This window comes from Rosa chinensis, chromosome 4 (genome assembly GCF_002994745.2).
Source record: "Rosa chinensis cultivar Old Blush chromosome 4, RchiOBHm-V2, whole genome shotgun sequence".
In the NCBI taxonomy this organism is placed as follows: Eukaryota; Viridiplantae; Streptophyta; class Magnoliopsida; order Rosales; family Rosaceae; genus Rosa; species Rosa chinensis.
The window spans coordinates 28,770,005-28,797,926 of NC_037091.1; the positions used below are offsets into that span (position 1 = coordinate 28,770,005).

Here is a 27,922-nt window from a genome sequence, read left to right on the forward strand (position 1 = left end):
TTGGCCATAACTCTTGCATACTAAGTCCGATTTTTACGCACCACATATGCATGCGCTCGGTTTAACGTCCCCTACAACTTTCATGAAGAACCTTTCCTCAAATTTTGACCCGAACAAAAAGTCAACTTTTAGGGCCACTAAAATACCGAATTAGGGTAAAAAGTAAGAGCAGTTGTCGTTTACCATCCAAATGACTAGTAAACGGGTAAGTGAAAATACGGGATGTTACAATTAAAGTAAACGGAACCCCATTTTTTACCAAACAAACATTACGAATAATCAACTGTGAAATTACAGTTTCGTCCTTTATTACCACAGCACCTCCTACCTCGTCAAAAGACACTAGAAGCATCTCAGAAACGCAAATCAGAGAAAAATATGGCGAACGAAAAGTCGGTGATGGCGGTGATCAGAGCGGCGAGGCCAACCTTCCGCAACAACAACGACAAGGTTGCTTTTGCAGTTCACGCCTCTTTCGTAGCCTCCGGGTACGAGCTCATCGCCACCGGGCCTCCTGCTTTTTCCGATTCTGCCCTCCTCTCCTCCTCCCCAATCGATGAGGTAGGAATTGATGGATGGAACGAGCTTGACGACGAGTACGCTTTCGTCTACGCCAACGCCGAAAACAAGAACAAGTTACTGGTCAAATGCCTTGTGATGAACGAGAAATTGTTCGTGGATGCTTTGGCTTCTCACTCGCTCCATCTCGAAATCAAGTAGGCTCCTCCTCCTCCTTCTCTCTCTCTCTCTCTCTCTCTCTCTGTGACTTTTTCATTCGGTTAACTTGACTTGTTACAATTTTGCAGTGTGGGTGACTATGTTGGAGGAGAGAGTGGCAGCAATTACTCTTCACAGTTCAAAAATTTGGAGACACTGGTCAACACTCTGGACGCTCAACTTTTGTCTAAATTGGATTCCAGTTCCTCAACTAGTAACGTCGCCCCCGTAAGGTAAACTTGGGTTTCAGTTCATTCTGATACCAAATTGTGTAAGGCTACTGACAGTTTGTGTTCTTTTATGTGGGTGCAACTTTGCAGTTCAGAAACAAGTGAGAGATCAATTACTGAGCCTCCTACTCGACCTTCGGATCCTCCACTTCCTTCCAGGTCTCTCTCAAATATACGCGTACAAATTTGTTGGTGCAGTCCTGATCGTTTCTCTTATGATTCAATTATAAATGCAACCCCCCTTTGCGTCCCCGATAAATGTATTGCATGGTAACAAGTGGCAGTTTTTATATATCTTCATGATAGTTCGATTTCAGTTCTGAGATGCTTCCTACATTTTGTTGTATTCAAGTTTTGAAGCCATATTTATGTGTGTGTGTGTGAAGTCCATGTTTGCGGAGATCCTAACTCTATTCAGTATGTCAATGCTTTCCTTGAAAAGATTGTCCTATACTCTCTTGGTTATAAGATTAAGGAATTATTCTTAGTTTCCCATGTATTTTACCTCCTCAGTTGATTGTCTTGATTCTAGCAGGACTTTAAGAGCACTTTTGATATTAATTCACTCTTGATGGTCAGTAACTGGCTTCTTAAACCTTGTTAGATGAGCGTAAATGGTCAGTAATTTGCATGTTGACATTGTGTTCACATGATAGACCTTTCCTTTCTTTTAATGGAAGTCCATTTCTCTTCCCAAAATTGCACTACCACATAGGTGTTAGTAGCATTGTGAGATCCACCATCATTAGCTTCTATGTGGTCTGGTGTTTGTACCCCCTCATGGTACCTACCTTGCAAGTTGCTGGATTTTCCTGCCTCCTAAAGATTATAGGATTCAGCATGAGGCCCCAATTTTGAGTGTGCATCCGTGAAGGGGGGTTTTGATGTATCAACAAGATACAAAATATTGCACTGATATTTGTGGTATTTTGGTAACAAACAACAAAGTAGGCATTTAATGTGTATCATTTCTGCTCAACTATCCCTACCACAATACATTATATTTCTGCTCAAAGTGTTGCTTTCTACCTTTGCAGAATTGTCTATCCTTCTGTTAATCCTATAGGTGATAGTGATCGTTTCCCTGGGCCTGGTGCTGGAATGTATCCTGCTAGGTACTTTGCTTATACATGTCTTTTTGTTCTTCCTCGCTAGTTAATCCCATTTTACCATTTCAGTTTAACACTTTTTATGTATCAGAGGTGATTTTGGTGGTGGAGGCATGCTTCTAGGTTTGTGAGATCATCTTCTTTCCTTCTTTGTTTCTTTTTTCTCTATGCTGGAAAAATTACATGCCATTTTTATCTGACTCGGTTCATTCATGTGAAAACAGGACCAAATGATCCTCGGTGGTTTGGCGGCATTAGAGAGCCTGGGTTTCCTGGAGGACAACCGTGAGTTGTTTTAGACTGATTCTCTGCCTCTTCCCTCTCTCACAAACCCCATACACACACGGAGACAACAGAAACACATGCATGTGCTCTACTATGTAATACTGTTCTAATTTTTTATTTTTTATTATTTTATTTTGGAACAGGGGTGTTCCTCCTGGTGCTCGTTTTGACCCCTATGGGCCACCTGGTGTTCCTGGTTTTGAGCCCAATAGGTTTGCAAGGTATGTGTTTATTTATTTACTAATCAAGAATAGTTTCCTAAATTGATTACGAGGCACTGAACATATTGTGCCATGGGCTCTATTGGCTATCCGGAAAGTCCTCCAGCTGGCTTATATTAGTTATTATCGTGACATGCCCTACAGCTGTCATTAGGGTGATATTATTCACAGCTATCACTATGTTTTCAATGGTATATGATAGATTCCTGTGGTGTAGAAGAAAGTCTGATACTCTGTTTTGATTAACTCTGCTGGAAGTTTTCAATGAGGTCAATTAAGTCCGGATTTTACCCTTCTTCTTTTTTCACTCAATTTTCCTCGTATGTAAAACTGATGCAATTAAATTGGTTATAAAATTGCCTGGTTCCAGCTGAGAGAGCTGCCAGAATTTAAATCGGAAACCAATTTTATTTCTATCTTCGAATATGCCAAAAAAAAAATGTAGTTTCTCAGGTGTTAGCACTTACCAGTAGTGTTCCTTTGGTTTTTGTTTGTGGAATTTTCTTATTTAAAATCATTTTGGACAACCAATCTCTCACAATATGTGGTTATGTGACCAGCCCGTGAAGGGTTGGTTGGAGCTGTGAGAATTCTGATTGCACACAACAATTTTCTTTCTTTTGACTATTCTAGGTTTTTTAGCCTGTACTTATCTGTCACTGAGATATTATCTGCTGGTTCACAATCGGTTTGTACTTAGCCTGTACTTACATTCTAGAAGTATGTGTGGCACATTAATGAAATAATAGGCCCACGGTTTTTTATTGAGTTTTTGACCAAGCGTATGACCTTGTGTTATTTGTTACAGGAATCCACGGAGACCGGGGGGTGGCACTCATCCAGACTTGGAACATTTTGGGAGTGGTTCTGATTTCATTTAGATGTGGTTAAAAAAGAATGATGTTGTGTTAAAATACTTCTTCCGCTTTAGAAAAAAAAAAATCTTATATACTTGGCTGGATGTTTAATAGCTTAACATGCACTTTTGTCGATCTTAGATCTCAAAATGACCATAGTGAACATATGATAAGCGTGTATGAAATTAGCTTGGTTCAATTAGTGGGGTGATGATTTGGCAATTTATAGTCGCCAAGTGTGGTGGCTGCCTCTCAATTTGGCTGCATGATATATGTTGATACTGATGATCTTATTTCTTAAACGTAATGATTTTATCGTGTGTGTCACACACTTCTTGTGACTTTTTCTCCATGATCGTATCAGGGTCGTTTTTTTTTTTCCCTTCTTTTCTATGAGTGAGGATAAAAAAGTGGCATTGAGGATAAACCGTGGAAGCACTGGTTGATTCTTAAGCCTCAAGTGGCAAGTTTCCACTTGTAGATAAGCTGCTTTAATTTGTAAATAGATTTTAATGCCCAGTTGTATATATTTATGCCTGAATCCCTCTCATCACTTGTCGTGCGGTGAGGCAGTCAACGTGCGACAGGCTAGGTGCTTAATTTATATTTAGGGTCTTTGACCTAAAACACCAAAATAAGTAAAAATTATCTCACTTACCTCAGTAACAGATTTTTATTCCTACCTACACAATTTACAGCAAATGACCATTTTACTCTCAACTCAATTAATAAATTATAGCCACTGTCACTATGTTTCCTCCCTCTCTCTCTATGTAACATAGGAGTGAGGGTAAAATAGTTTTTTTTTTTAAAACTTAATTGAGTATTAAGGAAGACCTTATAGAGTCTTTATGAGTAAGGAGAAATTAAAAAAACTTAATGAAGTAAGTGAGATAAATGACCATAGAATTAGGGTGAACCGGTGAATGGATAAAAACTTTTATTTTTAACTACATATGTCCTTTGATTAACAATATAATTTAAAACTAATTCAAAAAAAAAAACAATATAATTTAAAACTAAAATTTATTAAAAAAAAATGACAATTAAGAGACTAGTGTAAATAAAATGAAATATATAGACCCAGTGCTAGCAGTGAGGTAATAAAAAGAAGGAAATTAAGCTGTAATTATTACTGGGACAACAAAAATTCAGTTTTAACCAACCTTGTTGTGTCAATATTAATGGCAGAGAAAAACAAAAAAGAGGCCTGGGGGGATTTCAAGCCTCTTCTCCCCCTTGGCTATTATCCTTCGAGGTAAAAATTTATGCAATGATTATTTTACATCAACTTTAAACTTTTCTGATAAAAAAGATCCATCTTTTGACATTTTGAAACGTTGTTATTGTCAACTTGTTAGTCCAGATCGCAATCTCCAGCGCCTAATTGTGCCAGAAACTCCTCCCTCCATAAAAAAAAAGGTATCGATCATTTTGTTCTTGATGATTGCCTTCGATTGATTGCGAGACCACATTTGATGATTTGGAATTTGTGTTAGAGCAGAGCAGAGAAGACAAAGGGGGTTTAGAAAATGGGGGTTGTATCGAGGCGAGTTGTGCCCGCCTGCGGTAGCCTCTGTTTCTTCTGCCCCTCACTGCGTGCAAGGTCGAGGCAACCAGTCAAACGCTACAAGAAGTTGCTCGCTGAGATCTTCCCCCGTAATCAGGTTGTTTACAATGTTGTTGCTTTTCATTCCCCTCACTTTCATTCAGCTTTGTTCTGAAATTTAACTTCATGTCAGCACTGTTCCAGTTTTGTTTGGAATGACACACACGCGCGCACACACACACACACACACATATATATATATATATATATATATATATATATATATATATATATATATATATATATATATGCAAGGCTGAGGGAGGAACTGTTAGACCATGTTTTCCTCATTCTCCATTTTCAATACAAATTCTGAAAGGGTGCGACGAGCTGTTAAGTATTCATTTCACGCGTGTCATTTGGCAGTGTTGGGCCATTTGGATTCTTTAGGACTTTCCTGGTTTGTGTGCGGAACAACTTTGGAATGAGTTGTTTCTGGTCTGCTCTACGGGGGCTTCAGTCACCTTAGAGTTTAGAACTTACTCCCTTTCAGCCTTTACTGCTAAGTTGGAATGCTGCGGTGACATGATTAGTTTATTTGATTGGGACTGTTTTTACAATTTTCAGGCTCCGAGGACTTCTTGTTCTCTCTTGTACTTTGATACTTTTTTTCATAAAATTTATGTTTCTTCTAGAAAGAAAAAAAGAAGGAAAAAGTATGCCACTAATATATGCTTATTCTTCTTAAATTATGGTTGGCAGGATGCTGAACCCAATGACAGAAAGATTGGGAAACTTTGTGAATATGCTCTGAAGAACCCATTGCGAATTCCCAAGGTAACGTTCTCTGTTTTTAGTATACAGATACTGGTTTTCCAACTAGAAGATTATCTCTCCACAGCTCTGATTCTTTTTCCTTCCTTTTTTTTTTTTTTTTTTCGCAACAAATTTCAAAAGGTCTCTTTGATGAGTTTCTATGAAGAGTTTAGAGTTCAAAATTTTGAGACCTTGCACCGTGTTTTTCAACCGTTAGATCTGCCTTTCATCGGATATAGTTGTTGAAAAACCCAGAGCATGGTAGAATATTCGCAAAACTATAACATGATCCTTTTACTCAGAATACTGCATTTCATTCTTTCCAAAAGCGATTCATCCCATACATGTTAGACAAAGACATTATTTGGTCTGTTATAAGAAAAATTGCCTCCTATGGTCCATCTCATGTGTATCAATCTTTCTCTCCACAGATTACTGAGCATCTAGAGCAAAAATGTTACAAGGATTTGCGAAACGAACAGTTTGGATCTGTTAAAGTCATACTGTGCATTTATAGGAAGTTACTATCTTCCTGTAAACTGCAGATGTAAGTCTAGTCTTATGAGTATCTTCATATTATCATTTAAATTTGCTTTATAGTAAGCGGTGCTTCAAAATGATGAAAGATAACCATTTACTGATCAAACTGTATTATTTAGTTGACTAATGCATATCAAACTGGCTAGTTAATCTTCCAGGGGATATAATCCCAATATTTTTGTTCCCAACTTGGCTTGACAAATAAATTGAATTCCTTTTAGCACTTTTACATTGTCTAATAGTAATAGTATATATTAAAGAAGAATAGGGTTAGTGTGGCACTCTTTCTGTTTTCTTACACTTCTGTTCATCTGGATGTAACTTTAAAAAAAAAAAAAAAAAAATTTATACAGTTTAGTTTTTATATTTTCACTTGGTGTTAAATTTAAAGTATTTTTTATTTTCTATAAGATTTTTATTTTAATATATGTCATCCTTCTATTAGTGATTTATCCCTATAAATTAAATGATTCATGATAGTTCTATGTTTAGCATACCACTGCAAACTTCTTATTAGTTGTTAGCGATTGCTTTATTCCATTCATTTATAGTAAATTAAATGCACAATGATATGTCATTTAAATTGTTAATCCCTAAATATATGAAATTATGAATTTGTCATCTTATGTTTCCATTATTTTAGAAATTTCTGTTTTGGTGTTAAATAAGCATGTGCCATCAAGAGAGAGAAGAGGAACAATGATCTAAACATTGATATTATGTGTGTTTTAGTGTTGCTTTTCAAAGTAATGTTACTCGTAATTTTATAGACTCGTTCCATTGATGCACTACTACAGTTCCATTTGTCCCCTAACTTGATAATATTCGTCTCTGAACTTCAATGCTTGCAGGCCACTATTTGCAAGTAGTCTACTAGGAATTGTTCGGATTCTCTTAGAACAAACCCGACATGATGAAATGCGGATTCTGGGTTGCAAAACACTTGTCGACTTTATAAATAGCCAGGTAATTACAAAGAATCTTGGATCTGTGAGGTATATTATGCCAATTGCATGGCGGCATGCTTGGTATATTTTCAGTTAAGGGGCTTTTAATGGGTCCGAGGGCGGAACTAGGATCTGTGAGCTATATTTTGCCAATTGCATGGCAGCATGCTTGGTATATTTTCAGTTAAGGGGCTTTTAATGAGTCCGAGGGCGGAACTAGGATTTGGCTAAATTGTAAAATATATTTTAGAAATAGACCTTGAGCTTCTTTTTTTTCTTTTAAAAAAAAAAAATTATTGAAAATTAGGAGGTACAATAAGTAAATACATACTGTATGTCAAACAACTATTAAATGATATTACATACAAAAATCTCTACTTGAAAGTTAATCATTAAATAAATATTGTTTTTTTCTCCTTTGTTTAGTCGAATCATTAAAGAATTTTGTATTAATTTTAATTAATTAGAAATAATTTGCTCTTCCCACCTACTTGGTTTGACTGGTCACCTTCCAATTAATTTTGTTGTTTTTTCTACATTTGGATCAAGGTAGGTTTTTCTTTTGTTTGATACCAAACTTCAGACTTTTCTAAGCCTTAGTTTTTTTATTTTTGTGTGTGTGTGGGGGGGGAGGATCTGGACCCCCTTCAAGCGTAAAGGTGATTCCACCTGGAATGGGTTCTGTAGGAGAGTTATCACTTCTTCTGAATATTTGGTTATTGAAAGGAAACAGTCTTCTTTTCAACTGAAAAAATAAATAAATAAATAATTGGAGTGGTTGGAGGGAATGTCTACAAAGATTGCACTTGTGCATAATGTAGAGGGACCGATTAAATTTTCCTTAGATTGCTTTAGACCATTGTATTCAACTTATTTAGCTTATATGCATAATGCCATGGATTGCATGTTCTACCTTTTCCATTGGTTAAGTGAAACTGACACTTTGAAATAAAAGTAGATTGATAGCACACACATGTTCAACCTAGAAGGCCTTATTCCTAAACTCTGTGAATTGGCTCAAGAAATGGGAGATGATGAAAGAGCTCTACGTCTACGTTCAGCTGGATTGCAATCACTGGCTTTTATGGTACATTACCTTTTTTAGCTTGGCTCTAAGCTTATTTGAATTGGTCCACACTCATTTGCATGCATGCTTTTTTACATTCTACTGCACTTTTGCTTCTTTTTCCTTAACCTTTCCTAAAGTATCCAATCCAACATATTCTCTAGGAATATATTTAGTTAATGACATTACTGGGAATTTTTTCTGCCTGTGTATTTAAATATAATTGCATGCATGTTTACATTCAAGACTGTGACATTGATACAGTATTAAGTTAATTTCATCACTGGCTAACCATGCCAAATTTAGTTTGGTGACAACTATAATTGGGGGTGTGCGCAGATTGGTTCAGTTTGGTATTTGGCCTTACCAAAATAAAACCATCACAAGACATCTACCAAAATGCAACCATTATTTCTCGGTTTCCAAAAATTTAAGCAAATTGCCAAGTTTTCCTTGACCGTGCTACTGGAGTATCTCTTAAGTTATTATTAATATTATTATTATTATTATATAATTAATTATTTATTTATTTTTGTGTGGTTTCCGTATGCACATGCGGTAGCACTTGTAACATAACAGTACTGATGTACAATAATAATATATCCAATATAACACTTTAATTATTACTTGTCATTTTTCATTGATCCATTAGAATTTCTTTTATTTCCTCTGTGGTCAACTGACCTCAAATCTATCTCTCTTTTTACTGTACTCTTTGTATGAAGGTGTGGTTCATGGGTGAGCACTCTCATATCTCGATGGATTTTGACAATGTGAGTACTCCAAACCTTTCATCGCCTCCGTTATTTATACTTTTGGCATAAACAAGACATTGGATTATAGACAATACTCTTGTCCAAATCAATTTGGATACATCCGTCTAGCTTTCTTATTTGCATACATTCCACATTGTAGTTTCATATTCAGAATCATGCATTTTCTGAAGCATACTTTGATGATCATGTATGCCTATTATCAACCAAATTCGAGATTGTTTGCTGATCCAGCTGTATCAAACAAATGGATGGTTTTTGGTAAAGTTTACAATCTCATGACACCATTCATCTCTTTGATGCAGTTGGGTTAGTAAATAGTGGTGTAAATTATAAACGGTTCCAATCATGAAATCACACTGTAAATAAAATGTAGGGGAGAGTTTGGAAGGGCATGTCCAAATTGATTTGATTGGAGTATTTTCCCTAAAATAATTGTCATCTTTAAAATGATAGAAAAAAGGTTTGCCATGGTGTAAAACATTCATATCTTTTGGATAGTCTATGGATTATAGATAATTCTTGACTTTTGCTATCAATTTGGAAAAAAAAATAAAAATTGAAATTTTTTTTTCTGGTTCCAAAATAGATCATATCAGTGACTTTGGAAAATTACACGGATATGCATACTAAATCTGGGAGTGTGAAAGAAGACGGACAATTTTCTGAATCTCAGCACCAGTGGGTTCAAGAAGCGCTAAAAGCAGAAGTTCATGATTCATCTTTTCCAGATGTTAGTCAGAAGGTTCTTTCATTACCAAACCTGAAAACCCCTGATTTGGACCCCACAATGTTAGTTTGTTTTTTCCCTGTAATCTCATTCATATGTTGCTGAGAATTGTTTATGTTGCTATTACATTATTTGATCACATGCCACTTTCACAGTGATACAGACAAGAGTCCGTCTTACTGGTCAAAGGTTTGCTTGCGTAATATAGCCAGATTGGCAAAGGAAGCTACAACAGTGCGTCGAGTGCTTGAACCCCTTTTCCAAAATTTTGATGCTGCGAACCATTGGTCCCCAGAAAAACCACTTGCCTATTATGTTTTAATGTATCTGCAGTCACTATTAGAGGAATCAGGTTTGGATTTTTTTTTTTTTTTGTGTGTTTTCTTTTATTAATCCACATTTGGGTTCAAATTGACTCATGTTTTTTATTTGAAAACCAGGAGATAACTCTCATCTGTTATTATCCATATTGGTCAAGCACTTGGATCATAAGAATGTTGTCAAACAGCCTCGCTTGCAAACTGATATTGTAAATGTCACCACACAAATAGCACAAAGTGCAAAGCAGCAGGCATCAGTTGCGATTATTGGTGCAATATCTGACCTGACAAAGCATTTACGAAAATGCCTGCAAAATCAAGCTGAAGGGTCCAACCGTAGTAGTACAGATAAATGGAACCAAGATCTTCAGTCAGCACTAGAGAGATGCATCTTGCAACTGTCAAATAAGGTATGTCTCTTTCAAGTGAAGTTTTTATTTTAGGGGTGAACCGTTCAAGATTTTGGAAAATCTTGTAAGTGTCCTCATGGATTCCGGAATGAAAATTTAGGGGAATGTCATGAGCGTATTCTTATAGAGTTCAGTTGTTTGTCTGTCTGCCATCTCCCTGTCTCTCTCTGGGTGATCAAATTGGTAGGTTACACAATTAGGTTGTGATCTCTCCATGTTAGAATCACATGATGATTTTCTCTGCTCAAAATGTTAGCAATTTGAAAATAATGCGCTTCCTATTTTGACCATGTGATGCACTAGCTAAAGCTTGGCTCAAGAAGAATTATCTTTATGAAAATTTCTCAGATTAAGCTCTAGGGTGTGTCTGGCATATTTGAAATTGTTTGTTATTCTTAGTGTAACTTACAGTTTTTTTTATAGAGAATCCCTTGAGTAAGCTCTTGGTATAAGTTGCACTTTCTTTAGTTTGGGTGGTTTGATAGGAACGAAAGATATTATTCTTTCTAACATTGTTTTCTTAAACAATAAAAATAAAAATCTAAACATATGAAATTTATAGTCTTCGTCAAGCTGATGAGTTAAGGACTTTTGCCATATTCTGATTTTTGAGTCTAATCTCAGGACTAGTGGTCTTTTAACTTTCAAGGAGTGCTAAATTCAAAGCTTCAAAGATTCATTTTTGCAGCTCTAATATTTTGGTTCGTATTCTGGAATTATCTTACCTTGTGTTGGATCAGAGAAACTCTTCTAAAAGTTGATTGGATTGGATACGCATGTGGACCTGTGGTTTACTCAAGTTGGGTGATATTTGTGGAGTGTATTCTCGAGTACAGATCATATTTGTTTGTATTTTCACATTTTTTGATTCTTCTCAGTCTCTGTAATTCATCTTTGTCTAATTTCACCACATGCTGAGATCTGGTTGGTGATTACTATAATTAGGAGGACCGAGAAAAACTGCAGGATCAATTTTCAGTGTTCATATCTATTGTTTATTTACATCTTATTGCAATCATAATCATAGTCATCTCTCATCTTTTTTCTCTCCTTTAGAAGTTTCTTTCTGTTTCCATCCTGCTGTCCATCCTCCCTTGTCTTCATAACCATAGTCATTCTTGCTTGTAGCATACTGATTTGCATCCAAATCTCCTTTCTCTCCTAAAGGAGAGTTGCTCTTAACCTGGGATGAAACAAGAAATTCTCACAAGGCCCTATGTAAAAGATGTATGATGAGTTATTTTGGTCAGTAGAGTAGCTAGAATACGAAACAGAAAGTACACTTGTACATCAACCAGATTTTAGTACGACAAAAACATGCTTGTTGAAGTTGATGCTTTGTTTATTCTTGTTTGTCTGTGCGCGAGTGCGTGCGTGTGTTTTGGGTGGCAATGGATCACTTATTCAGTGTTGTTACACTTGTGTTACTGTTTCTGATTCACAGGTTGGAGATGTGGGGCCCATACTTGATATGATGGCTGTGGTGCTGGAGAATATCCCATCTAGTACTATTGTAGCTAGGGCGACAGTCTCTGCTGTTTATCTAACTGCAAAGATGGTCTCTTCTGTTCCAAACATATCCTATCACAAAAAGGCAAGGGAAACTTTTTCAGATTTCACTTTTTTCATGTTCAAATTTTGTCTAACCATCTAAACCTCATTAACTTATCACTTTTTCAGCCATTCCCTGATGCTCTGTTTCACCAGTTACTCCTAGCAATGGCCCACCTAGACCATGAAACACGTGTTGGAGCACACAGTATTTTCTCTATTGTTCTTGTGCCATCTCTACTTGTTCCTTGGCTACAGCAGAAAATGAACTCTGTGCAGACTGTTTCTGGGTTTTCATCTGTCAGTAGATTGGAGTTTGGAAAGGATAAAAGAAAAGACACGGGAGCAACCGCGAATGGAGAGTTGAGGGAAGAGGAAAGTCAAATATCAGATGTTTGTGAAAATCAATCTGGCAGCTTCAAGAGTGCTTTGACGGGTGGAAGAGCAGTATGAGATCTTAAACTCTTTCAATTACAGTAGTTAAAACTCAAAAATCAGTGTCTTACTATATATGTTGAACTGAAGTTTTATTTGAAATCTTATCAAATGTCTTATCTGAAAACTTCTAGGAACTACCTTGCCTTCGGTTAAGCAGTCATCAAGTGAGTCTATTGCTTTCATTAATCTGGGTTCAGGCAACATCTGCAGAGAATACCCCAGCAAATTTTGAGGCGATGGCTCATTCTTATAATGTTGCTTTACTGTTTACCCGATCAAAGGTGGGAACTTAATGCATATTTTATAATGTTATTGGTTTATTTATGACTTGTCCAACACCTTTCTTATCTTTTAATTGCTGCACATCTTGATCCACATAATCCTGGTATCATACATTTTCTTCTAAACATCTAGTCCAAAATACCTTGGTATCTTGTAAGCACTCCATCGTTGCTTTGGCAAAACAACCTTGGTTCCCAACCTTTTAATTGTTTGCACTACCTAGACATCCACTACTGAGAATAAATATCTGAAAAGTAAAAGTAAAAGCTCTTCTGCTGTCAAATGAATTCATGAGAATTATAGGGTTAATGCGAGAATTAGAAAATTGGAGCATTACTATAACTGAAATTTATGTTCCAGCCTGTACAAAACTCAACCACTTATAGGGGACTGGTTGGTTTCTTGGGTATTACTACAGCAGTTAGTCCATGATAACAACCAAAAGAAGGCATTTCATTTGGTTGGTGAAGAGGATTACGCAGATTTAATAACTTGAGAATCAGAAATATGAGTTGAACTTTGGACAGAGTGGAGTGTCTTCAACATTCATCTTAACTTGATGGTTTGATTAAGTGTACAAATTATTCATTTGTTTTTCCCGTTGGCCTTTCTCAATTGTTAGTGATGATGACTTTTTTCCTCCTGTCTTGGCAGGCTTCAAGTCATATGGCTTTAGTAAGATGCTTCCAGTTGGCATTCTCCATCAGGACTATTTCCTTGGATCGAGATGGTAAGTTGGATTTATCATCATATGATACTTTTGTTGGTTAACCACCTATTTGGTGCAGAAAACATCATAATGGTAAAACATCATAATGCAAGAGTGTTTAGCTCTTGTACATATACCTACTTGAATTACCCTAGATATGTTTCCTGGTTCAGACTAGTCTGATTATCTTTTGGTTAAAGTGAAGCTCTTGTGCCATCTCATGTGTTTACCAAGTAATTGCTTAATTCGTGATAACAGTAATGAGTAATGTGACTTTGAGGAATCTGGCTTCGCCATGCATTCCTTGAACTCAGTTTCTTGCCCTCTGGACCCTTTACATTATTAAATTCACCAGTCATTACTTGGCCCAAAAAAAAGAAAAAAAGAAGAAGAAGAAGAAGAATGGACTAATGAAGGAAAAAAAAAAGGTGCATCACTTATTAGTTTGCCCAAATTTTTCCTTAAATGCCTTCTATAAATAGTGAACAATGAGAAAGCTTTGCCTTGGCTGTTATTAGAAATGGAAATTCTGATAAGTCATTGATTTTCTCAAACCAATTAGGGCATGGTGAGTGACATCTATTTCAATACTTTACTTCACATGCTTCACTGTAGGCTCCAATACCCACATATGTAGGTCTAACATGTACAATTTATAATGAAGGGGGTTTGCAAGAATCTCGTAGAAGGTCTCTTTATACGTTGGCATCATACATGCTTATATTTGCAGCCCGGGCGGGGAACTTCCCGGAGCTAATTCCCATTGTTAAAGCATCATTGATGGATCAAATGGTCAGTTTCTACATCTTACCCTTCAGAGTGCCTTTTCAATGTTTTAGTTGTTTATAAATTGATATAACTGTGTTTTTGCTGAGGCTTACTTTTTTTCAATTGTTGATTTTATTTTATTTTATTTTTTATTTATTTATAGGTTGATCCTTGTCTTCAGTTGGTTGACGATATCCGACTGCAGGCAGTTTCAATTGACTCCGATATGGAGAAGATACCCTATGGATCACAGCCAGACGAAGTTGCTGCATTGAAGTCTCATTCAGCAATTGAACTAGATGACCAATTGTTGAAAGAAACCGTGATATCCCACTTCATGACTAAATTTTCCATATTGTCAGAGGTGATATACGTGTTCTCTTATATACTCTCATAAGCAAATGGTTTTAGTGCAACTACCCTTATTTTGATGTATTCATCAAATTTTTAAAAGAATTAATGCAAACTATCTTACCTTAGTAAGAACTCATAACCCAAATAAGTAGCGCTATTGATCAATAGGTTTGTGCTCTTTTTACTTAGTGTTAGTGAATATATGGAAAGCATCCAGACTGGTACATTGCTTTGATACTGACATTATATAACACAATTAGTGTCTGTAGAGATCCGGCCTAACTATGAGATAGAGAATTCCTGTATCATAGAATGGATAGGAGTACTTTAAACCAGACCCTGGGATCCCCTGGGACAAATTTTATTTCTTCTCTGTAACAGATGCTAATATCTCATCTCTTTCAAAGCCCTAATTCTTTTGTTAAAACAGACAATTTCATATGCTGGACACATATCCCTAGCATAAAAAACTAAAGAAGAATCTTCTGGCAAGTAACTATACATAAACATTCACGATGTCAAAAAAGTTCTGCATGCAACGTATATTAATAGATGACAGCTATAGAAGATATTTTCTGATGTCAAGCATTACGGCTTTACATTTAGGAATGGTTTCGCATGTAATCTCCATTATGTAGTATTCTGTTGTGCTACTGTAAGATATTTTGAAAAGGAGCTGGCTCAAAAATTTAAAAACTAAAATAAAAACACAGAAAAAATATGTTGGGAAAATAAAAATGCTTTCTTGATCCAAAGACCTCGGGCATGCACCCATTATACTGATTAGGTCGAGAGTAACATAGCTTGAAACTGCTTGCTAGTTTTTATTAACAAAAGTACTGTATACTGAAACTTCATCCATTTGGTTAAGGCTAAGGTATATCAGGCTTTGACTAGATATTTATAATCATATCTTGGCTTTTTAATTGTTATTGACTTTGAAGTAAAACTTCTGGCAAAGGAGTTTTAAACTTTAATATCTCTGTAAGATATTACATATGATGTTTATCCACGATTTCATATTCACACCCTAGCTTCTATTTGATCTTTTTTATATCTGTTCTCTTCTCTACAGGATGAATTGTCTAGCATCAAGAAGCAACTCTTACTGGGTTTTTCACCGGATGATGCATTTCCATTAGGAGCTCCACTATTCATGGAGACACCACGACCATGTTCTCCACTTGCCCATATAGAATTTGCTGATTTTGATGAGGTTAAATTTCTTAATTGTATCAGTATTTTCATCACTTTTAACTACATTTATAACAGAGGTTGTTTTCTCTCAGGTGATGCCTCCAGGTTCTTTGACAGATGAAGAAGCCTTCCTTGAACCTAGTGGAAGTCAGTCAGACCGCAAGACATCACTTTCCATCAATGCACTTGACATTTTAAATGTTAATCAGCTCCTGGATTCAGTAAGACTAGCTCCTAGATACTATCTCTATATTCTTACGAATTATGTTCAGTTCACGCTTGACAAAAGCCTTTGACATTCAATAGTCAGATTCAAGGCTAGCCATTTTTTCCATAAACAAAATATCTGTACAAGCTTCACATTTTCTTGGATATAACATATTGGGCTTGTTATCCCAGGTTCTAGAAACGGCCCAACAAGTTGCAAGCTTCCCAGTCTCCACAATGCCTGTACCTTATGACCAAATGAAGAGCCAATGTGAAGCCCTTGTAACGGGCAAACAGCAAAAGATGGCAGTTCTTCATAGTTTCAAGCATCAACTAGAAACCAAGGCGTTAGTGCTCTCCAATGTAAATGAAAACAAATCCCATGCTTCACCACCCATGGTTAGTTAATTCAGAATTATAGTCCATATGTTTATGAACTTTTGCCTGCTTAGTCTATATCAGGTCTAAAACCCTTTATTCTCCTTTTAACCAAAAAGTAAAAAGAAAATAATTTTACTGTACTTATAAGGATTAAGAGAGAGCTTGCCAGACCCACATTGACAACTATGATACTTACGGCTTAAACCATTCCTAAAGATACAAAATATTTCTCTTATCCTTTCAGCACCCTAGATTTGATGAGTAAGAGCTGCTACCTCTCAATATATCAAAATGAGTTTAACCATCCTCCGTATATAGTTCTGTAGTTTTACTTGTACCCTTGTGTTATGTGTGAAGGAACTGATTTTAAAATATCAGTCTGGAGTGACTGGATAGCATGATGTCACAATTTATGCCTTGTGGTTTAACTTTCATGCTTAATATCTGTGCTTAAATTGGACATCATGCTATGCTGATCTATAAATTATAAATCTGTAGAAGTACTAATGTGTGATAGTGTCAGTTTGTTGTTTTTCTGTTTGTTTTGGATTGGTGTGTGTGTGCGCATTATTTTGTTCCTTTTTTCTTTCTTTAAGTTGGATTTTCTTTCAGGGATTGGAATCTTCAGAAGGGTACCCAAAGGTCAAAACCAAGGAGCAAATTCAAGCGAAAAACCAGCTCGTCATATGTTCTCGTGAGTATGGACAGCATTCTTTTAAATTACCACCTTCAAGTCCTTATGACAAATTCTTGAAAGCTGCTGGATGTTAATGGCACTATCTGTATCATACATCTGTATGTAACTATAGTTCATTTTCCTTTCATCTTCATATTCTTCCAGAAATTGGTTATTTTTTGATTCTTTAGCATTAAATTCAACCAGTTTGAAGTATGTTTAGATGCTTCTACCTCTCAAGCCCAAATGCGAGCAAGGGGAGTTGTAATGGAGGAAAGGGAGATCTCTTCCACAAATATTTATGTAGATGTAAGTTTGGTTTTATTATGAATAGGTAAACCCTACTTTGTATATTGTATGATCAACCATTTGAGAGAAAAAGGTTTGGTAATTCAGCTTTGCGTTTTCTACCTTTGGGGTTCGAGTCTATATGTTTTTTTTTTATTGTTTTTTGGTTTTCCACTTTTTGGATTATACGACTTCTAGTGCATTCATTATGGAGCGCCTGCAAAATATAGCTAGGCCATGGAAACTTCGTTTTTCTGCAATTGCTGTAGAGGTCATCATCACGTTTACTGTACTTTTATCCACTTTTTTACCTGCTGCACTCATACCATATCATAAGAACAGCATTGAATCTGTGATGAATATGTCACTTCTTCTAAGTTAATATACCACTTCTCCTGCCATACAACCATAAACGCTTATTTTGGGTGCTGCAAGTGACAATCTTTGGATACACTGTATATTAAATGGTTACAACACTGCATTCATTGGCCTATGAATAAAGCTGCCAGTTCATGGTTTAATCAAGTTGCTTTTGTTAAATTAGGTTGGAAAATTCAGATGATATAATATATGATGGATAAAATTATAACTGCTAAAATACTTGCAGAGTTTCTTTCTTCAGTGCTAAGAAAAAAAGTCATAATTCTGTGGTCTGGAAAAGTATTCTTGATTTTAGAAATATCATTCTTGATTGTATGAGATGGATGATTGGCGATGGAAATTCTCTTAACTTATGGCTCTATAATTGGGCTTATCCTTTCGGTCTAATTAGTTATCTCAATGACACTTTGAATAAGAGTTTTTCTATTAGAATCTCTAATTTTTTTTTTTTTTTTTTTAGTAAAATGATAACATCCTTTATTGAAAAATGGAACAATTACACAGATGTAGAGTCAGCTGCAAGAGCAGCTTGTAAAAAGATAGGTGCAGAAAAGAAAAAGTCTCTTGCTGAAGAGACTTTGCATAATCAGCAAGAAGGTGAGCCACAGTATTGGCACCCCTCTTCGTATAACTAATTGTCTAATTCTCACATTTGGAGTGGAGGCCAACAGCTCCCCTATATCATCATATATTCCTCCCAAGACAAATGTATTCAAGCTCCCATGGCCAGAGACTTGTCTTTGTACTAACATCGAGTCTGTCTCAAAAATAGCTGGCATCATATTGTGTTGTAACACAAACTGCACTGCTGCCTGACATGCCAAAGCTTTGGCATGTTCAACTGATAATAAATGTCGAAGCGGACAAGCTCTTCCAGCAATCATAATTCCAACCGAGTCACGAATCACAAAGCCTATCCCTCCCGTCCTTGATGCTGCTAGGAAGGAGCCATCAAGATTAACTTTAAGCATCCCTGTTGGGGGGTGACTCCATTTTGCCACTCTATGTGACGTCCCGAACCCGAATTCACCGGGTTACTAGTCATTTGGACGGTAAACAACTTTTACTTTCACTTTTACTGTCGTTTCAATGCTTTTAGGGGGCCCTAAAAGTTGACTTTTTGTTCGGGTCAAAATTTGAGAAAATTTCCTTCATGAAAGTTGTAGAGGACGTTAAACCGAGCGCGTGCATATGTGGTGCGTAAAAATTGGACTTAGTATGTGAGAGTTATGGCCAAAAATGTAGAATTTACTGTTCATGGTAAGTTGTATATATATATGGAAATTACTGTTGGTAGATTTCCATTTTTGGAAAATCTACCTAGCCCCCGGTAACTTTCTCTTCTCTCTCCCCGACTCTTCCTCCCTTTCGGCCCGATCTCTTCCCCCTCCAATTTCTTCCTCCTCCGGCCGACCCAGAAAGTAATCCGGCCACCCCCAAGCTCGGTTTCTTCCCCTTATCACGTCTGTGGAGGTATATTACGGTGATTTGGCCGGAGAAGCTCGATTTGGAGCGGAGGAAGCTACGGTGGCAGTTGGCCATTTTTGCCGATTTCCGGCGATTCCGGCCACCTCTGGTCACCATTTTGCCGTCAAAGGTTTGGTTTTCCACGGAGATCATTTCGCCCCTAGCCTCGAATCAAGATTTGAAGTGTAGAGGCAGAATTGAAAATCTAGGGTTCTTGATTTTCTGGGTTTTCTTCACCGGTTGAATTCGACTGTTTAAAGGTAAAATTGGGATGTGTTGTAGTTGAGAAAATTGATCAGTGTGTTGTGTAGGTGCTGCTGTCAAAATATGGTGGCCATCGGAGGTGGTTGCCGCCTGCGCGTGGGTCCCACGCGCCGCCAACAGTGGCGGCGCGTGGAGGCGTGTTGGGCTGTGTTTTAATTCCAGTTTTTAGCCCATTAAATCCTATAAATATTGTAGAGCTTATATATGAAATTTGGTGAATTTTGGAGAAGCTTGGAATTAATTATGAATTTTTGAAGTTTAGGGTTTCGATTATCGAATTACGAGAATCCGGCCGTCGGATATCTCTCGGTTCTGCCTTGGAACCTTTAAATTAACAAAATGGTATTAGTGGTATAATTTGGGTTGCATCCGAGGAGAAGTGGAGATGTAATTATGAGGATTTGATTTTGAGAATCGTATTTAATTGTTGAATAGTTATTCACGGAATATAATTGTGTACAGGGCGATGTACCGAGCTATTGCTCGACGAAGGAACTCGTATGCATGGTCGCCTAAATAGTACTGTGAGTGGACATTTGTTTTTAAATTAATTCCGCATGCAGTATTATTATTATTTTCTTCCAATTGAGATTTAATTATGTTTTGAATATTTGAGATTTAGTTTATCGAGATTTATTTATAGATTACGAGATTAGTATTGAAATTTCCTTCCCGAGGGCTTTTAGTAGATTTTTGAGATAGTCATTCATGAGTTATTGAATTGAGGAATGATTTTCGGGAAGTGACTGATTCAGAAAATATTATGAGAATTTTGGATTTCGAATATCGGTTTTTATGAGGATTCACGAGTACGAATGTTTCATCGAATATTTGAGCATGATTGATTTATCGAGATTTATTGAGCTTTGAGCTCCGTACTTATCAGCTTTGAAGTTAGATTGAGTTTTCTTCCGAAAGCATTTATTGATTTACAGAGTATTTGATTTTATGCTTTCGAGGATTTATTGAGATATTGAGGTTTGATTTAGTGAGTTAATCCTGAGTTATGCTTTCGGTGAATTATTATTGATTTATTGAAGTAATACCGAGTTTCTTTCCGAAAGCAAGTAATTGAAAGAGGTTATTTTCAGTTTCCTGAGGAGGCTATTCAGTTTATTAAGGAGGCCAGTTTTGGCGCATGCGTATCTTACCTAGTTGGCAGTCCCTTCTAGGTAATGGTCTGGTTGGCAGTCCCTTCCAGACTACAGCTCGGTTGGCAGTCCCATCCGATGCGTCACCTGGTTGGCAGTTCCTTCCAGATGACATGAGGTAGTTGGTCGGCAGTCCCGTCTACTACCTGTGGTTAGTCGGCAGTCCCGTCTACTACATGTGGCTAGTTGGCAGTCCCATCTATCCACCGCCTCCTATTCCGGTTGGCAGTCCCTTCCGATGCGTCATCTGGGTGGCAGTCCCTCCTAGATGGCATGAGATGACTAGACAGCAGTCCTTTCTAGTCATCAAACGAGCCTCATGAAAATCATGTTTTTATAAGGATTGAGGATGAGATTTTAAGAGACTTCAAGATGTTCTTGTTACGTGATTGAGATTTCAGTAAAGAGGATGATTAAGAGTGTGTTCAAGATTGTTACTGCATGCGAGGTTTTAGAGAATAACTTGGGAAAGCATTAAGTTTTACTTATTCATTTGAAATTACTTATTTTTCGTCCACTCACTCTAACGGATTTTAAATGTTTTCCCCTGGGCCCTTCGGTTTTAAATGCCCAGTTTGCAGGCCAGTTTAGCTTGAGGTCGAGCGTACTTGGGGTTGAGGCATAGCTGTCATAGCTTCCGCATTATAAAAGTATTGGTCGTTTATCTTGTATTCTACCTTCTTGTACGCCTGAGAAATAGATTGCTCTGATATCTCTTGAGATTAATATTCTTAAGTTTCAGAATTGTTTTGTGATATGAGAGATGTTGTGATATAGGGAGCAGGGTGGCTCCAAGAGAATAAGGATGGATGATTTAGAAGTGTAATTGTTTGTTTACAGGTTTTGGGTTGTCCATTTTTAGGGGAAGTTCTGTCAAATTTTTTGGTAGAATTTCTTCTAAGGTGGGCCCCGCAGGGCCTTTTCGGATTTCAGGGTGAAATCCGGGGCGGGTCCTGTCACTCTAGAATGCGGTACAGTAACCCCAAACTTCCCGCTGTGAAGGGCCTGAACTCTGCTAGCCTCGTACTCGCACATAACGCCACATCATTTGCGTTAGAATGTTTCTGCTCCCAAACCCTAAGGTTTCTTTCTTTCCAAACACTCCACAACATATACATAAGATCCTCAAAATCACCTTTCTGCAAATGGTTATCACAATGACTCAACCATCCAACCATATTCAAACCATCAGTTTGTATTGCCAAAGCCACTTGAAGCACCCTACTATTAGTTTGGAGCACCAACTTAGTATAAGAGCAATATCGGCACAAATGCAATGTAGACTCAATTTCAACAGTACATAGAACACAAAGTTGAGATTCCAAGACCACATGTTTTGAAGCCAATCGGTCCAGAGAAGGGAGAATATCATTGCACACTCTCCACATATGCAACTTAGCCGTACTAGGAATTACCCCCTTCCAAACCTTCTTCCAAAAATCACCTGACACATTGAGAGCGCTAGGTTTCCTGGAAGGAGAATTGACAAAGGAATGCCTATAGGCAGTTTTAACCGAAAAGCTTCCATTCCTTTCCATTCTCCAAACACACCGATCATCAACCATTCTATAGCTTAATGGAATCCTCAGAATAGCCTCCGCCTCCTCAATAGAAAATAAGTCCCTAACTTTAACTTCATTCCATGTTGAATGATCAGTAATTAAAGCACTAACCTGTAGGGATGTGTTTACCACAGGAGCGGGAACACCTGGAATGTAATTGGGAATACCCGGGATCCATGGATCCGACCATACTCTGACCTACATTCTAGTTCCTATTTGCCAATAAGACCCCTGTACAATCAATTCTCTTGTCGAAATAAAGAATACTTCTCCATGAATAAGAAGGAGAAGTATGGGGCTCAGTCGTCCAAAAAGAACCTGCAGGGAAGTATTTTGCTCTATAGATACGAGCAATCAATGAAGAAGGATTATTGATGATCCTCCACGCCTGTTTTGCTATCAATTATTCAGCAAGACTTCGAAAACCCAAACCACCTTCCTCCCTAGAGTTACACAATGCATCCTAAGATTTCCAATGGATCTTCTTCTTATCTAAAGTGCTTCCCCACCAAAATCTTGCACACATTTGCTCCAAATCCTCACAAAAACCTTTTGTGAGCTAGAAAACACTCATTGCGTAGGTAGGTAACACCTGCGCCACCACCCTTATCAAAATATCTTTGCCTGCACCACTTAACAATTTACCCTGTCAATTCTCCAATTTCTTTGCCAACCTATCCTTGATATATTGAAAAGTTGCAGTCTTCTTTCGACCAACATAAGTGGGTAGACCTAAATACTTCTCATGTGACTCCACCACCTCCACACCCATGAGGCTAGCAATCTCCTCCTGCATATACTCCGAAACATTTTTGCTGAATACAACCGAACTTTTACAAAAATTCACCAACTGACCTGAAGCTCTCCCATATGTCTCAATCACGTCTTGGATATGATAACAATCTTCTAGACTGGCATTAGCATACAACATACTATCGTCAGCAAACAGTAAGTGATTAACAGATGGTGCAGCTTCACATAACTCAATTCCAGGAAGAAAACCCGCCCTTTGTTTCTGTTGCAGCAATGCAGAGAAACCTTCCGCTCCAATGAGAAAAAGATAAGGAGAAAGGGGATCTCCTTGTCTCAAACCCCTTGAGGGAATCACATAGCCTCTAGGTTTCCCACGGATAAGAAAAGAGTACCTTACTGTAGTGACACAGAGCATAACCATATCAATCCATCTCTGAGCAAAACCAAATCGCTCCATGACCTTCCTAAGAAATAGCCACTCCATACGATCATACGCTTTGTTAAGATCCAATTTCAACGCCATGAACCCCTCAGACTCATCCCTCTTATTATGCACAAAATGAGCCATTTCATTTGCTACCAGAATATTATCAGTTATCAAATGCCCTGGAACAAAGGCACTCTGAAATGGTGAAATCACAGAAGGCAAAAAAATCTTCAACCTGTTGGCAATAGCCTTCGAACATAGCTTGTAAATGACATTGCACAAAGCGATAGGTCTAAGATCAGACATCTTCTCTGGATTAGTCACCTTCGGAATGAGGCAAATATGCATAAAATTAATTTGCTTTAAAAAGGGACCCGTATGGAGAAAAGACTGAACATCAGCAATGACCTCCTCGCCAATTGTATCCCAATAATGCTGTAAGAACAAAGGAGGCATCCCATCCGGTTCAGGTGATTTGGTAGGATACATCTGGAATAAGGCAGTTTTTATCTCCTCTCTTGTATATGGCAAACTCAACTTGTTGTTCATCTCTTTAGCCACACAAGGTTGTATAGCCTCAATAGTCGTCTCCATAGCCCCAAAATCTAGCTCTGAAGCTTGAAACATGTTAGTAAAATAGGATGAAACTACTCTCTCCACATCAACATCATCCTCACACCAATTGCCATTGTCACCATATAGGCCTTGGATCAAATTCTTCCTCTTCCTGTTTGAAGCCTTACGATGAAAGAAACCGGTATTACGGTCCCCCTCTTTAAGCCATTGTACCTTTGATCTTTGTTTCCAGAAGCTTTCTTCTTGAGAAAGCAAAGTTTGCAGACGACACATTAACGAGTGTTTTTCAGCTTGTACTGCCTTATTGATAGGGACATCCATAAGCTCCTCGAGTCTATCTCTAACCCCCAACATTGTTTGCTGTCGCACCCTATATGTGTTCTTCTGCCATTTATCTAAAACCATTATGGTATGTGCAATCTTCTTGGTAACTACATACATTGGAACCCCAGCCACATCGGTCTGCCAAGTTTCTTTCACCAAGGGATCACAGGCTGGGTGCTGAAGCCAAAAAGCTTCAAATTTAAATCGGTGGAATCTTGATCGTTTTGGGATTGGAACGGTGCTTGCACGTAGTAGTATAGGTATGTGACCATAATCACTTGGAGAAAGATGAAGGACTTTGGCAAATCCAAAAATGTCCACCCATGCAGGAGTACAAATAGCACGATCAAGACGTAGTTTAGTCTCAGAATTCCACCACGTCGATTTCGTGCCCTGAAAACCTAAATCCAGAAGATCTCCATAACCCAAAGCCGCTCGAAACCCTCTCATTTGCCGCTCAGCCCTCACCGGACTATCAAATTTTTCTCCGTTGTTTAAAATCTCGTTAAAATCACCAATGACCACCCAAGGGAGGGAATCCAAGTCTGAGAGATCACGTAGCAACTGCCAAGAGCGGTTCCGCTCCACCGTTCTGGCATACCCATAAAACCCCGTAAGCCTCCAAGATGGAGATCCCGGATCACCGATCACCACTGCATCCATATGATGAGCAGAAGTCGTTCCCATCCTGATCTGTACATCATCATTCCAGAAGAGGCCGAGCCCGCCAGACTGACCTGCGCTCAAAACCGCCTCTGTATGCACAAACCCTAAAGCCCTGTGCAGGCGATCAAAGTCCTCCTTCCTACTTATTTTTGTTTCGCATAAAAACACAATTTGGGGCCGATTCTGAGAGATCAAATCTTTCAAAGCCCTAGTGGTTGTGTCATTGCAGATCCCTGTGCAATTCCAACTCAAGATAGCCATGTCTATGGCAGATTGTAGCTTCCTTTCTAAGACCTAGAAAGTAACCCTAGCGCAGAGGCAGCTAGGTCTAAATTTTGGAAAAAGTCAATAGTTATCTCTAAATTTTCTTATTTGAACTATTTTTTTTTTTTTTGTAAATTATCAAATGAGAGTTTCTATTCATATATCTAAAATTGGCATTTTGACCTCTCGTTTTTTTCAAGTGATAGTTGACTTTGTTAACTCATGTCAAGTTACCAATAAGGACATAAGAGGAAGTTGGTCTCTTCTTACCTCCATGAACGGTACATAGTCTTCGACTTATAGAAAATTTTCTCCTCTAATATAAATCTTAAAATATACATCAAAATCTATGAAACAAAGTGATGATTATTCGGTAATTGAGCAAAACATCATTTTGGAACCTTTGCACAAGATATGGATTTAGATGTTTTATGTTCTTCTCTTTTTACAATCTTGATTACAAATCTGCTCGAAGAAGATTCAAGTAAATATCTCAAAGATCAACTAAGGGGAAGATGGAAGGCTGCAACAAAATTTTCCAAAGTTATGATGAGAACCAAAATGGAAGTAAAAAAGTCGGCAACAGAGTTATAAAATTTGATAATAACTAGAAGAGTCAGAGTTGGCAACAGATATATGAGCAATTTGATGAAAAACTATCTCAAAGTTAAAATCATTTTCGTTTTTCCCAACTACCATTGAAATAGATGCCATGAGAACTATAAAAAGCTTGCAAGACCCGTCTACAAAATAAGCTGCTTAACCTCTAGAGTTCTAGGTACCTAAAGGGTGACTCTTGCATGTCTCAGTTTAAATGGGAGTGTTGTTCTAGTCACCTCTTTCTCATACAAATAAATTGTCACTTAATAACAGTATTACAGTTGATTGAAAAATAGGGTGGGTGAGTTTAGAATTTCTAAGTTCCAAGTTTTCTTTCGACTTTGAAGTGTAGACACTACAAATTTAATGAAAATAAAATTCATTAAATGATTCGGTCAACACTTGAAATTATGACGAACAAATTTAGTCGGCATGTGGGTCCCACAAAATGTGCACGTGGCTTATGAGTAAACAGAACCAGGCAGATTCAGGGAATGACACGTAGCGGCATACAAAAAGCCCGACGACAATAAATAAAGGGTGGTGCTATTCACAGACCCATTTTCTCTATTCACACACCCCCTCTATTTTTATATTACTTTAATTCAATTATGTTTTACAAATTACCCTAACTACCCTCCTTGTAATTCTATTTCTTTTATTTTTTATTTTTTCTTTTATCTATTTGGCAAGTCAATCATGAATCAAACATCATTATGCAATAAATTAATTTTCTTTTACCTATAAATGAAGGAAAAATAATACGTTCATAAGTGGAATGACCTGTATTATTAGACGAGAATATACTTCCCAAGTAATTACATTCATCCAATTGAATCTAAATTGCAAAGTTTGTTCTCATACAAGTAGGAGGGGTAAAACACATGCTTTACTCCCTTGTTGTCTCGGGTTCCAATATTGCACCTAGCTTACTAGAGTTTCTCATCTCTTATAGATTGGCAATAAGCCATTTTCAAATGAAATCTGCAAATTTGAGAAATTTGTAGGTAAAAAAAAATGGAGTATAGTTCAAAATTAATTGTTTGAAGACTAGCTACAAATGTAGACACAAACATAATCAATGGTATGAACTTTTAATTTAATGTATTTTAGATAACTGTATTGAAAGAACACTGACCCATAAATAATAAGAATGTATTATGCAAGGCTGAGGACAAACTTTGCAATTTTGATTAAGTTGGATGAACATAATTACCTAGGAAGCATATTCCTTGTCTGTCTAATAATACATGTCATTCCACTTAACGAACGTATTATTTTTCCTTCATTTATAGGTAAATTAAAAATTTGATTTATTGTATAATGATATATTGATGTTTGATTCATGATTGACTTGCCAAATAGAAAAAAGAAAAAGAATCAGAATTGCAATAGAGGGTAGTTAGGGTAATTTGTAAAAAAAAAATTTAAATTAAAATAATAGAAAAATATAAGGGTGTGTGAATAGAGAAAATGGGTGTGTGAATAGCACCACCCTAAATAAATTTGTTCTGACTTAATCAGCTGATATTAAGGCGGATCAATTAAATTAAATCAATTGATTCCAAGTCAAATCAAGTATTAAATTTCGTCCGTTGATTAGATGTCAATTTATTTAAATTGATAATAGATGAAAAAATCAGCCATCAAATTAATTGGCTAATTCCTTAATAGTCGTGATTAAATCAGTTAATTAAAGCTGATTGAATTGATTATGCTATTAATGAAATACAATTAAAATCAGCCATCAAATTAATTGGATAATTCCTTAATAATCGTGATTAAATCAGTTAATTAGGACTGATTGATTTGATTATGCTATTAAGGAAAATGCAATTAATTACGTGTCATCAAGGCATTCCAAATGAAGAGAGACGCCGACACTATAAATACCCCTTCACAAATCAAGAGAATGACTTCAGCCAAAAAAGAGAAGAAAATACTCTCAAAATTTCTGAAGCCTCCCAAGCTCGTGTGAAGAACCCTCAAGCTGCCAAATAGCCGGTTCCTCACCAACCTCAAGTCAAAACATTCGTCACGTGTCGACTCTCGTGACCATCGTACCA

General features: G+C 37.1%; 2 protein-coding genes across 5 annotated transcripts; both read left to right on the top strand.

Moving 5' to 3' along the window:
* The first annotated feature begins 335 nt into the window (after nucleotides 1-335).
* Nucleotides 336-3,688, top strand: LOC112197873 (probable proteasome inhibitor). Its single transcript, XM_024338796.2, has 8 exons — nucleotides 336-716; nucleotides 807-950; nucleotides 1,038-1,106; nucleotides 1,985-2,062; nucleotides 2,148-2,179; nucleotides 2,281-2,341; nucleotides 2,485-2,562; nucleotides 3,371-3,688. Exons 1-8 carry the CDS (start codon nucleotides 379-381, stop codon nucleotides 3,441-3,443), a joined length of 873 nt encoding a protein of 290 aa, XP_024194564.1. The 5' UTR covers nucleotides 336-378; the 3' UTR covers nucleotides 3,444-3,688.
* A 1,086-nt stretch (nucleotides 3,689-4,774) lies between these two features.
* On the top strand, nucleotides 4,775-17,543 carry LOC112197379 (protein SEMI-ROLLED LEAF 2). Of its 4 annotated transcripts, none has more exons than XM_024338019.2 (20): nucleotides 4,775-4,841; nucleotides 4,924-5,086; nucleotides 5,731-5,805; nucleotides 6,216-6,331; nucleotides 7,176-7,290; nucleotides 8,230-8,358; nucleotides 9,063-9,110; nucleotides 9,700-9,902; nucleotides 9,996-10,192; nucleotides 10,281-10,570; nucleotides 12,015-12,164; nucleotides 12,251-12,568; nucleotides 12,691-12,840; nucleotides 13,496-13,571; nucleotides 14,215-14,342; nucleotides 14,482-14,682; nucleotides 15,748-15,888; nucleotides 15,962-16,090; nucleotides 16,269-16,475; nucleotides 17,070-17,543. In XM_024338019.2, the coding sequence occupies exons 2-20, from the start codon at nucleotides 4,952-4,954 to the stop codon at nucleotides 17,226-17,228; spliced, it is 2,967 nt and encodes a 988-aa protein (XP_024193787.1). In that variant the 5' UTR covers nucleotides 4,775-4,841; nucleotides 4,924-4,951; the 3' UTR covers nucleotides 17,229-17,543. The 4 variants fall into 4 exon arrangements, with proteins under 4 accessions (XP_024193787.1, XP_040374312.1, XP_024193786.1 ...); XM_040518378.1 differs by having other exon boundaries at nucleotides 14,524-14,682; XM_024338018.2 differs by having other exon boundaries at nucleotides 4,803-4,841; nucleotides 4,919-5,086.
* Nucleotides 17,544-27,922: the final 10,379 nt, after the last annotated feature.

Excerpts from the sequence above, each read along its gene's own strand:
- LOC112197873 (XM_024338796.2), top strand. The coding sequence starts at position 379 with ATGGCGAACGAAAAGTCGGTGATGGCGGTGATCAGAGCGGCGAGGCCA. Across the intron at positions 717-806 it reads TCGCTCCATCTCGAAATCAA|TGTGGGTGACTATGTTGGAG; the intron begins GTAGGCTCCTCC and ends ACAATTTTGCAG. Across the intron at positions 2,342-2,484 it reads GGGTTTCCTGGAGGACAACC|GGGTGTTCCTCCTGGTGCTC; the intron begins GTGAGTTGTTTT and ends ATTTTGGAACAG.
- LOC112197379 (XM_024338019.2), top strand. The coding sequence starts at position 4,952 with ATGGGGGTTGTATCGAGGCGAGTTGTGCCCGCCTGCGGTAGCCTCTGT. Across the intron at positions 9,111-9,699 it reads TCTCGATGGATTTTGACAAT|ATCATATCAGTGACTTTGGA; the intron begins GTGAGTACTCCA and ends GTTCCAAAATAG. Across the intron at positions 13,572-14,214 it reads TATTTCCTTGGATCGAGATG|GGGGTTTGCAAGAATCTCGT; the intron begins GTAAGTTGGATT and ends TTTATAATGAAG.